The sequence below is a fragment of the Cynocephalus volans genome, chromosome 5 (assembly GCF_027409185.1).
Source record: "Cynocephalus volans isolate mCynVol1 chromosome 5, mCynVol1.pri, whole genome shotgun sequence".
Taxonomy (NCBI): Eukaryota; Metazoa; Chordata; class Mammalia; order Dermoptera; family Cynocephalidae; genus Cynocephalus; species Cynocephalus volans.
In genome coordinates this window covers 163,191,511-163,203,784 of record NC_084464.1, presented here as the reverse complement: position 1 = coordinate 163,203,784, position 12,274 = coordinate 163,191,511, and the positions used below count along the sequence as shown (strand labels likewise).

Below are 12,274 nucleotides of genomic sequence, written 5' to 3'. Positions count from 1 at the left end.
CAAGGTCCAAACCTGTGCTATCCAGCTCAAAACCACTGTCAAAACGAATGCATTAGATAACTGAAAACACCCCTCACATGGTTTCTGCGAGCCCCCTCTGTTATCTCAAGATGCTGGTTTTATTTCTGTATGAAATAATTTGACTGTGGGACATTATTCATTTGGTTTTTCCATTCTCAAAAAGTTTAATATCTTGTAAATGCTTACAATCATGTACAAATTTCGTTTTATTATTTGCAGTAAATAAAAATACTAGATCCTTAATGACACTCAAAAAAACCTAACGGCTCGACCTTTCCGCAGTCCAAGCCTGAGTCTGACCTCTCGCCTTCCTCCCCGGACAGCATGAGCTTCTCCACCCGCTCCAGCACCTTCTCCACCAGCTACCGGTCCCTGGGCTCCGTCCAGTCGTCCGGCCACCGGGCCCGGCCGGCCAGCAGCGCGGCCAGCGTCTATGCAGGCGCCGGGGGCTCGGGCTCCCGCATCTCCGTGTCCCGCTCCACCCACTTCCGGAGCGGCTGGGGGTCTGGGAGCTTGGCCGCGGGGATGGCTGGGGGCCTGGCGGGAATAGGGAACATCCAGGGCGAGAAGGAGACCATGCAAGACCTGAACGACCGCCTGGCCTCCTACCTGGACAGAGTGAGGAGCCTGGAGAGTGAAAATCGGAAGCTGGATAGCAAAATCCGGGAACACCTGGAGAAGAAGGGGCCCCAGGTCAGAGACTGGGGGAATTATTTCAAGACCATCGAGGACCTGAGGGCTCAGATCTTTGCAAATTCCGTGGACAATGCCCGCATCGTTCTGCAGATTGACAATGCCCGTCTTGCTGCTGATGACTTTAAAGTCAAGTATGAGACAGAGCTGGCCATGCGCCAGTCTGTGGAGAGCGACATCCATGGTCTCCGCAAGGTCATTGATGACACCAATGTCACCCGGCTGCAGCTAGAGACAGAGATTGAGGCTCTCAAGGAGGAGCTGCTCTTCATGAAGAAGAATCATGAAGAGGAAGTAAAAGGCCTACAAGCCCAGATTGCCAACTCTGGGTTGACTGTGGAAGTAGATGCCCCCCAATCTCAAGACCTCAGCAAGATCTTGGCGGACATCCGGGCCCAGTATGAACAACTGGCTCAGAAGAACCGAGAGGAACTGGACAAGTACTGGACCACGCTGATTGAGGAGCACACCATAGTGATCACCTCGCAGTCTGCTGAGATTGGAGATGCTGAGATGAGGCTTAAGGAGCTGAGGCGTACAGTCCAGTCCTTGGAGATTGACCTGGACTCATTGAGAAATCTGAAGGCCAGTTTGGAGAACAGTCTGAGGGAGGTGGAGAACCGCTATGCCATGCAGATAGAGCAGCTCAATGGGGTCCTGCTGCACTTGGAGTCAGAGCTGGCACAGACCCGGGCAGAGGGACAACGCCAGGCCCAGGAGTTCGAAGCACTGCTGAACATCAAGGTCAAGCTGGAGGCTGAGATCGCTACCTACCGCCGCCTGCTGGAAGATGGGGAGGACTTCAGTCTCACTGACGCCCTCGATAGCGGCAACTTGAAGCAAACCATCCAAAAGACCACCACCCGCAGGATGGTGGATGGCAAAGTGGTGTCTGAGACCAGTGACACCAAAGTTCTGAGGCACTGAGGCAACAGAAGCAGGGTACCCTTTGGGGAACAGGAGGCCAATAAAAGTTCAGAAGTCATTGGAAAAAAAAAAAAAAAAAAAAAAAAAAAAAAAAAAAAAAAAACCTAACGGCTCAATAATAGTAAAATTTAAAAAGTAAAAGATTAAGAAAAAGAGAAAATGGAAGGCTACCCCAAAATCATCATAATCTTGGTAGAATTTTCTATTGTCTTCTCTTTTCTGGATTTCTTCAAGCAAGCAAAAAAATCAAATTTAAAGAAAAGTACTTCTTGCATTATGTGCTTGGAATTAAATCCAGTTAAGATTTGAACAATGATGTGGTTCAAATTTAAATTAATATTTAATTCTAAGGATGAAACAGTTTGGAATAGCTCTTTGCTAAACTGTCTATTGCTTTGGAAGAGTAGAAAAATTGATAGTGACATTCTTTCCTTCAGTTAAGATTGGAAGACCTTGTTTTGGCCTTTTTTACTTATATAAGCTTATTTACTCGTACTCAAACTTAACTCATACTTTGAAATGTTGTGGTCCTTGGAGGTTGTAAACAAAAGATAATGGTGGAGGACTGTTGGGCCTGCTCTGCCGGGCTCCTGGCTGAGTTCCTCTGGGCTGTCCCCACAGCAGCCAGCACTGACTCCTGAGCTTACAAGGCAGCCATGTCCCCTGCTGCATGCCTTTGTCATCCCCAGCTACTTTGGACACAGGGCCCAGCGCCAGGCTCGGCAGCAGCTGAAGCTTTTCCTTGCTTGGGCTTCGGCTTTCGCTGGGTAGCCGCCTCGCACCCCGCCTGGGCTGCTGCCTGCTTGAGTCACTGCCTGCGGGGAAGCTGTTCCCCTCTCACAGCCGCCTCTGCTTCTAGCTCTCCTCCCGTGCTGACCACATTTCACCCTGTGTCGTCGTCATTCCTGCGCCGGCCTCTTCTTTCTGCTAGATTGCCTCCTCCCCAAGGTGGGATCCTGAGAAACTGACATTTATCTTTGCACTCGATCCTGGTCCTGGATGCTTGTTCCCACATAGTAAATGTGTAAAAATACCTCTTGAATGAATGAATGTATTTTATTAAATGAGCAATTCAGCTCCCTTAATTCATTAATCAGAAAGCATTAATATAATTCCCATAAAAGGAGGTTTTTATTCTATTTTCTTGGCACATGGAGAAATCTACAAGCAGGTAGGATGACTAAGCAAAAGCTTTAGGTGAATCAGAGATGGAACAGGTGTTCCTTGCACTTGTTCCAACTGTCCCCCTAATCTGTTAGTTTTGAATGGGATGGGATTCTCCGTCACCATTACACCTGAGAACTCCCGTTTATACTTGAAAAGCTTGTCTTGTTTACTCTTCTATTGTCTTTTATGTCCATCTTTACCTAAAGTATTAAGTAGCCAAGTAAGATTGTGATCTCATGAGTCTCAACAGAGCATCGAGAAAGTTGGTGACTCAGAAATAGTGTTGTGGGAGTGCCGTTAGCTGACACCAATGGCAAACGAGCTGGTGGCCTCTTTGCTAATAGGATCCCCATGTAAGGGAGGGGCTGCGGGTGCTGGGAAGGACAGCGGACTTTTAACATTGTTTTCTTTATCAGCTCCTGCCAGTAATTAACTCTAGAATTATATTTCGTGGCTTCCTGTAGGTTTAATCTGCAGTTTTGTTTGTGACTTGACAGCTCCTACGTCTGCAGAACGTGATAACATTGTGCAGTTTTTCAGTTTGTGGAAGTGACTAGGGATAATTTGGACAGAAACTACACATGAACTCCTCTAGGATTTAGTCCAGTTATTAATTAAAAACAGATGACTTTCTAACCTTGGTTTTCACTGTTTATAACAGTATTTAAATAGAGAAATAGAGACAGCAAAATCTGCTTTTAGGATTCTTTGGTTTCTAGTGACGGGATCAGGATATGTCACTTCAAAATACACCACTTTGGTGTAAGAATTATTTGAGAGAAGAAATTTGAGTTCCTGAAATCCCTCTTCTGCCTAAAAGCAAAGCCTCCCAAAAGAGCTCAAAAGAACTCAGTTGTCATAAATGCCCTTGCCAGGAGTATATGTAACCTTCTCTTCTAAGAGAGAAGTCGGCACCACACCCAGACAGACATTGTTACAAGACTGTTGTATCTCCCACCTATTCTCCTAAGAGCGCGATTATCTTTTCAAAAAGTCATTTGCTTTTCCATAAATGCCCTCTCTCCCTGCTCCCTTTCTCTTACTAGGTTAGGTCTGTAGACACCGAATACTAAACACCCCTTTGACTTTTGTCACTGAGCGCTCCCATGTGTGTCGCAGTGCACATGATGATAGGCACATGTGTGCTCTCCTTTTCAGCATGCCCACCTCACAGCCATGGGGTCCCCACGGCTCTCCTCGGCTCACCAACATTCCTGTGGCTCGATCTCACCATTTACCCAACCCCTCCAGCTGGCCACACCACCACCAAGAAACAGAAATGATTCTGGGAAATTTTCCATTATATTTGCCACTGATGAAGGAACTATGAACTTAAAATGATTGTTTCTTCTAAATATTAAGATAGAACGATGGGCTTTTTCTCTTTTTAATACCTTGCTTTTTTCCTGCTTGTAAAAAATCTGGGGAAATACCAAGACGTATAAACTAGAAAATTAAAATTTTTCATGATTCTGTTATCCAAATATCATCTCTTTTATCATCTTTATTTACCTTGCAGTATATATGCATATATAAAGACAGCTATTAAAAATTATTAAATATCTTTCTACCACACGATTTTATTGGCTGTATAGAATTCCATTATTACCATAATTTACTTGGGCCATTGTAAATACGAATCTTTATGTACTTATGCACTGTAAACAATGCTTCAGTGAACAATGATGTTCAAATCTCTGATTTTCTTGGGATGAACTTCAGTGGTGTCTGAGAATGTCCTTTCCACTGCATCCCCAGAGACACTTAGTATTGAAAGAAAGTGAGCCGAGATGCTGGGTATCGTTCAAGCTTTATTAAAAAAAGAAAATCTACTGGGCTGTGCTCAAAGTAGCAGGCAGCCCAGGGCTGCCCTGAAAAGGGGACAGCACCAGGTGCGGTGGTGGTAGAGCTTATATAGGTATGTTGGTGCCAAGAGCTGGGTGATGCCATCAAGGAGGGGCGTTATGCTAATGTGGATTGGGGTGGAGAACTGTGTCCTTGCAGAAGCAAAACGGGTTTCAGTTTAAGTCAGAAGGCATCTCATAAAGGGAAGGGGGGAGGGGAGGGGAGGAGGTGGGTGGGGCCATTTTGTATTTGGGCTTGTCTAAAGTGGCGCTGGTTATGTTGCAGATCTATTAGGGATCATCATTTTTTTAAAATGTGAATTTGATAGGTAAAAGAAAAATTTTGGAATTTTGGAAAGTTTTTGGAAAAAACTTTGGATTTCTTTGATTAGTAGAGAAAAGCAACTTTTAATTTATTTTCATATGGTGGCCGCCTGTATTTCTTCCATACTTTCTTTACATGTCTGGTTTTAGGTGTTTTTTATTTAGCATATAAAAGATGACAGTGAAAGTAAGGACTAATATATATAAAATACTTAGTATCTACTAGATTTTGCTTCCAAACACTGTATGTATGTCACCACATTTCGTTTTCTTGACACCTTTATGAGGTAGGCCCTGTTTTGCAGATGAGCACATCGAAGCCCAGAAAGGCTGATCAGCTTGCCCACCATCACACAGCAGGAGGCACGGAGCTAAGACTCAAACCTGAAAGCTCTAACTAGGGTCACATAGACAGTCTTTCAGTCTTGAAGCACAGAACAAAAGGTAACTTTTTGTGTTATCATCAGTAAAGAAATTCCCTTCAAAACGATTTGATTTTTCTTCCTGTTAGATGAGCACTCTGTCCTGGCTATGCCCCATTAAAGCAAGTGGGCGAGGTTTGTGCTGTCACACCAGGGTCCCTGTGACTCCCCGGGGTGGAGTAAACTGATGCAGAGCAAGAGGAAGTAACTTCAGTTGTGTCTCCCTGTGGCAGGTGACTTGCTGACTGGGTCTTTGTTGATCCATTAAATACAACAGCACAGAAAAGCCATCCCACCATGCAGCACCACCCACTCATTCAAATACCAACCTGCTTCCGAGGCAGGCATCCAAGTTGGCCTTGCACAGGACAGGGAAGAGGAGGGATTTGTGTTTTGTTGGGAGTGGTTTTTGCTGCTTGGATGGAAAAGGGCCCTTAGGTACACACAGGGCTAACTCCCCAGACCCTTGTGTAAGAATGATTGGAAAAGTGTAGCAGCGGAGCTGATTGTTACACTCTTCCAATTTCCATTAAAAAAGTACAAAAAAAGAAAAAGTATTCCATTCTTAAATACTCTTCAAACAATGTTGGGTTTAAAATCACCAAAAAGAGTATTTTTTTTTTTTTTTTTTACGTAACTGGAATAGATGCATAGCTCATTCACCTTTTCAATTTTTGAAAAGAACATGACCCAATCATTTGCTTTTCTTGAGCTATTTAACGGCTTCGTGGGGAATATCTGTGTTACTAAAGGAGCTGTGACGTCCCTCTGAATGAGTAGACAGCGGTCACTTACTGAGAGCCATGCATGTGTCTCCCAGAAAACGGGAGCTTGGGAGCTGGCAGGTGGCTCATCTGAGAGAGCCTGGTGCTGACAACACCAAGGTCAGGGGTTCAGATCCCTGCACCAGCCAGCCGCCAAAAAGAAACCGAATTTTTAAAAAAATGTTGTCAATTTGTTCTGATTTTAAAAACCAAACCAAACAAAAAAACCCACTGAAGCTCAAGTTAGACACCGAAACTCCAGGCAGCGGGTGAAAGGAGCAGGCCAGGCTCGACCCGCCCGGGCTGCTCAGCCAGCTCCTCCCGTGGGACATGCGCCTTATGTGACCAGGACCTCAGTCACAGCTTCCCCTTGTCCCAAATATGCCCAAATCGCACTGCTCACCCTCCTGGTGCCAGAATTCTGACCTCTGAAAGCACCTGAAAGGATGGAACCATGGAACTGACTGAATACTAAACGCAGAAAATGACTTCATTTCCATGGTTATTTGTCCTGCTCAGGTGTCGCAAGGCTACATTTTTTAGTACAATTCAAAGGATGGCACATGGTGCCTGCGGTTTGTAAGGACGCACATAGGGTGCCCCTTGGTGCCTGCTAGTTTCCAGGCCACGGAGACACAACGGGGGCCAAGAGCGTGACCCCTAAACCTCAAGGGGCTTTTTTGGAGGAAGAAATCTAAAAAGAGCAAGAAAGTTATTAGCAGGGAAAACGGAGCCCCAAGTTCCAACATAAGCAGGTCGCTACTGGATAGACTAGAACAACGAGGCTGATGAAGCGGGAACGGAGACCCCGGGCGCCCTGGGTGCACTTGTGTTGTGACAACCGGCGGGACGTGCCCGAGCGGGACAGCGGGCGCTCCGAGCGTGTCCCTCCGGGTGCGGCCACCGGGCCCCCGGGCGAGCTCTCTCTGGGGACTTAAGGGGAGATTGAAAGCTCCCGGGAAGCGCCGAGGCCTTCGCTCTGGAATGCTTTCTGTCGCCTCCTGTAAGGCCACTTCATTCTAAATAGCACTGGGGAAAACCCAACATTTCCTTGTTTGGTAGTTTGGGTTTTGTTTTTGTTTTTGAAAAGTAAATCTAGCAGCAGAGAGCAGACTGTTATACAATTTCCATGAAAAAGATTCAAGGAAAAAATGAAATTTATTACATTCCTAAGTGCTTTTGGAGATCAGTGGGGAGTTTTTTGAGTCATTAAAGTGACTTTTCAGTGGCAGCACCCTTGGGCGACTTTTTTTCCCAGCTGAGTTAACAGCTACTCTGGGTCGAGAAGGAAAAGCCTGTCCTCCACACTGGCTGCCCTGGATGGCGAAAAACCAAACAGCAGCAAGAAGCCGGCGCCCGCTGAATCAGATCCCTGGCCTGGCCTGGCCTGGGTCCGACGCCCTCAGGGGGTCTGATGGGAGCCACTGCCTAAACCTTCACTGCCCACCCCACCCCGTGGAGTTAAAAAATACCATCCACAGCAACAACTGGAAATCCATGCCCATTGCATTTTTCTCTTCACCATCGTTTACAGAGAAGAAACCTCGGAAATGCAGGTCTCAGGAAAGTTCCACATTCGGGATGTAAAGAGGACAAGATAGAAAGAATCCCAGGGAAATTCCAGTTCCCATATGTGTAAATCTGAGCAAGCTGTGCTCTGGCTTTCAGTCATGTTGAAATTTATCCATGACACCGGGGGAGGGGGAACCCACATTATATTGAACCAAATAAAAGCAAGCAGCTCAGGCTGTTGGGGTTTGGGTGGGAGAAGCACCTTAGAGCTTGTAGCCAGAGGCCCTAATATATTAACATGAACTCCATGCCTCAGGCAGTTAAGTCTTTCCAGTTCCATTTATGAATGATGCAATCACATCTGAAGGGACAAGGGACGCAGAGCATTCCCTAAGGGAGCGGACACCCCTGGGAAGAATCCTGTTCTTCCACTTTTTAGCCACGTGACTTTGAAGTGAAGTCACCAAAGTCACATGGTTAACGAAAGACCCCAGTAGAGACTGAGCTCCAGGTCCCTGCCTGCCAGTGACTGCCCATCACCGAGGGGCCTCAGGGCATGAACGGGACCTGGTTTTGGCCAATTGACTTCATTGTGCTCCACAGGCAGGGACATCTCACAGCACGCTCTTTGTTCACTGATGGCCCAGGCAAAGCGTGAGGGTGACTCCTCAGATCCCTCTCCAGTGCTGGAAAGGCACCCGAGAAGACCTCCAGGTCCCTTCCTGCTCCAAGCCTGTCACCAAAGTGCTTTCTCAGGGACCAGACCATCTTCATGCTGAAAGGGAAATGCACTGTTATTAAATGTTCTCTTGGTGGTATAGAGAAGAGCTGGCAACCAAGTAAACGTTCAAATCCAGACTTTCTGACCCCGGGACCCCTCGTGCCTGGAAGAGTGTCCACTGGGAGCTACTTGTTCAGAGAGACAGTCGCTGGTCTCTTCATCGCCCGACTGCACATTGTCCCACCGAGGGTCCCGAGAGGAAGGCAGAAGCAGGACAGCTTCCACTTTAGGGTGCCGGGAGGGGCTGTAACATGGCTGTGGGTCCCCACACTTTGGAGATCATCCCCTCAGCAAAGACGGTCCTAACTCTGCCCTCTGTCTTCACAACAGACACGGGTGGCTCCTCGGAACATGACCTTCAGCTTTACACAAAGGACGTCTCCTCCTCTGCTGAGCAGCTGCCTGCCGTGCAGTGCTCCTGAACAGGTCATCTTTCTGATAACTGGCAAAAAGGAGATAAACTGAATTTAAGGGCCGGCCCGTGGCTCACTCGGGAGAGTGTGGTGCTGATGACACCAAGGACATGGGTTCAGATCCCTATATAGGGATGGCCGGTTCGCTCACTTGGGAGAGCGTGGTGCTGACAACACCACATCAAGCGTTAAGATCTCCTTACCAGTCATCTTTAAAATAAGAAAATAAATAAAAAAGAATTTAAATTACAGAAATGTAATACTACCACCTTTCTCTCCCCCTCCACTCATTTGGGACTGTGTTCAGATGACTGGTGTCTAAGAAGGTCAGACTTGAGATGGGGGAAAAGTATGGAAGTCCAAGGAAAATCAGGCACTCACAAGCCCAGGCCCCTGGGGGCCTCACAGCGTTGGCCATTGGAAGGGACATGGCACTTGTCGAGTAACCTGAAGCTCAAGGATGAATTGGATGGTTTCTGCTTCTGAGGTTGTTGGTCTTAATGAGAATTTTAATGTTTATTACAATACAATTCAACTTGAAACCAGCAACATGTAATATTTTATGTGTTTGTAAAATACTGAGCTTAATTCCACAGCATCCATGAATGTCCTAGCAAAACTGAGAGTCACTCCTTCAAAAGTCATATTCCAAGCAAAAGCTTTTGACTGGCCCAGTGTGGGTCCTCCACACAGGTGAGAGCTGCCAAGGACCTGAGATTTGGAAAGCTCTGGTCCCCTATGGGAGGGTGGTCCCTGTTTTCACTCTGTCTCGGTGACACACGAAAAGGCAGGAAAGAGGTAGCAGCTGACACCTGAAGGGGACAGGGAGGGTTTCCCAGGACAGGTGAGGAAAGACAAGCCCAGGTTTACCAGGTAGACAGAGGGAGGGAGACACTTCCCCATAACAAGCGACAGAAAACATGCTGAGTGTGGGGAGCCTCACGCTGTTGGGTGTCTTAGTCAGTTTGTGCTGCCATAACACAATACGACAGATTAAGTGACTTATAGCAAACAGACATTTATTTGGCTCATTGTTCTGGAGACCAGGAAGTAAAGCCAAGTGCAGGCATCTGGTGAAAGCTTCGTCTGGGGCATCCCATGGCAGCAAGAGGAAGGGTAAGAGAGGTGACAGCGACAGGGAAGGGGCTGGACTCATCCTTTACAAGGACACCACTGCTGCGACAGGGCAAGAATCCATCAGAGCCCTCGTGACCTGATCACCTCTCAATGCTGTTGCACTGGGCATTAAGTTTCCAACACATGAACTTTGGAGGACACACTCAAACCATAGCATTGGCTCTGTTGAATGTCTTCTCTTTAGGACATCAAATTGGGAAGTCAGGAGGGGCTGGGTCAGGCAGGGCTTTGCATGCCAGGCTGAGGAGATGCAGCCTCACCCTCCAGGCAGGGCATCTCGACCTCCACACCCCTGACATTTTAGACTGGATAGCTCCTTGGTGGGGTGGGGATAAGAGAGCTGTTCTGTGTGTTGTGGGACATTTAGCAGCATCCCTGACCTCTGCCCACTGATGCCAGTAGCAATCCCCACCCCCACCCCTGATTATGAAAACCAAAAGTCAAAACTGTCTCCAGGTTTTCAGAGAGCCTCCTCACCCCTTCCCCTCCCACCCCCACCTGTGCATCAGAAGCACCTGGAGTTCAGCAAAAGTCTAGATGCCTGAGCCCACCTCAGCACTACTGAAGCAGAGATTCTGGGGTGTAAGGTTGGCTCTGACTTTTAAACAAGCCTTCCAGATGATTCTTATGCACGTTAGAGCTTGACTGCTATGGTAATGGGAAGACATTGAAAGATTTTGGTGTGGGGGAGGGGTGGATGGTCAGGTTTTTAGAAAGACCCCTCCGGCTGGTGAGGAAAAGGACGGGAGGAGTTCAGACAAGGCTGGGTTAGAGATGATGAGGCTGAAATAGAGGAAGGTGGTGGAGCTGAAGATGAGACTTTGGAAACTGTTTGCAGGGGATTTCACAAGACTTAACGTTGGCGGTGGAGGTGAGCGAGGGAGGCAGGTCGGATGGCTCCCAGTTTTCTGAGTTGGGTTGGTAGGGAGTACAGGAGGGGCAGGAGCCTTGGGGGAAGACCTTGAGCTCAGATTTGGAAATACTGGATTTCCGGTGCTGATGGAGCCTCCAGATGGATGTGAGCTTGGAGTAGGGGAGAAGTCAGAGTTGGAGATAGGGGCGTGGGGGCCATTGGCGTCCTAGTGGTAGCTAAGGTTGGAGTGGCTGAGACCCCCCAGGAGGAGTGCAGCATGAGAACCAGAGAGGGCAGAAAAGGCAGCCCTGCAAAGCCAGCGTGTAGGAGGCGGGTGAGCAGAGGGACCGAGGACCGAGGTGGAGAAGCGTGCCTGGCACACTCGGCTCCAGCGAGGCTCCCCAGCACTGATCCAAACTCCCACGCTGGCTGCTGCCCCCAGACAAAACAAGCCACTCAAAAGTCCAATGTTGCTGAAAATGGAAGTCAGCTCTTATTCAGGAACACCAGTGACCTGCAGAGAGATGTGGGGCTAACCCATGTCCCCAGTAAACCCAAAGGAGAATGGCCAGACTGAAGCCACCTCAAAGACTCAGGTTTACTGAGGGGTTTTAAAGAGGGGCCGAGAGAATGGAGTGTGGGAAATGAAAAGCAGGAGGGAGGGGATGTGAGCCACGAGGGGTCTGTGTCTGTGAGTCGGGTACAAGGTCTCACCAAGGCCTCGTCTGGTTTCTGTTCTCATCTTCGCTGTTATCTCAGGGTCTGTGTATACGTGCAAGTCTGCAGCTTCAGGCTGGCTGGAAAACAACTTGACATTCACGTCAATAATGTCACCTTGCCCCATTACCAAGGTACAGAATATCAAATAACTATGGGAAAAGAGGGAACTCAGAGACACGCAGGCCAAGAAAAAACTGTGTTCTCTTAGTATCTTTTAGAGCCCATGTGGCTTTAGGTCCTAAGATGGCTTCAGTCCTGCTCACTCCAACAGAAGGAGTGAGCGTTGAGATAGGGTGAGTATCGACAGACTGAGATCCCAGAAGTCAAAGTCGAGGGTGAGGGACAGGTGGGGCCAGACACCACGCTGAGCTCCAGGAGGAGAGGGGCCAGTGCATTTTCTGAGGATGGACATCAGGTCATGAGAAGTGAGGAGACGCGGAAGTCAAGTGTCATCGATACAGAGAATGAGATGGTTGGCGGCAGACAGAGGAATCTGTACAGGCAAAGGAGGGTGTTTGTTTTATAGCTTTTTTGAGGTGCCATTGGCATACAGCAGATTGTGCACACCTGAACCCACACACTGTGATAAGTCTTGATACGCAGGTACATCTGTGAAACCATGCAGTAGTGGATGGATTGAAAATGGTGGTCAGGGGTGTGGTTCTGAGGGCTTTAAAAGAAGAGGAAAGTCTGTCT

The 12,274-nt window shown here is 47.8% G+C and overlaps 1 protein-coding gene across 1 annotated transcript; it reads left to right on the top strand.

Annotated features, from left to right (window-relative positions):
• Positions 1-345: 345 nt before the first annotated feature.
• LOC134378776 (keratin, type I cytoskeletal 18) lies at positions 346-1,673 on the top strand. The gene has a single exon (XM_063098085.1). It carries the CDS (start codon positions 346-348, stop codon positions 1,639-1,641), a length of 1,296 nt encoding a protein of 431 aa, XP_062954155.1. The 3' UTR covers positions 1,642-1,673.
• The last annotated feature ends 10,601 nt before the right edge of the window (positions 1,674-12,274 follow it).

What these genes read in the sequence shown, in the direction of transcription:
- LOC134378776 (XM_063098085.1), top strand. Translation starts at nt 346, where the DNA reads ATGAGCTTCTCCACCCGCTCCAGCACCTTCTCCACCAGCTACCGGTCC.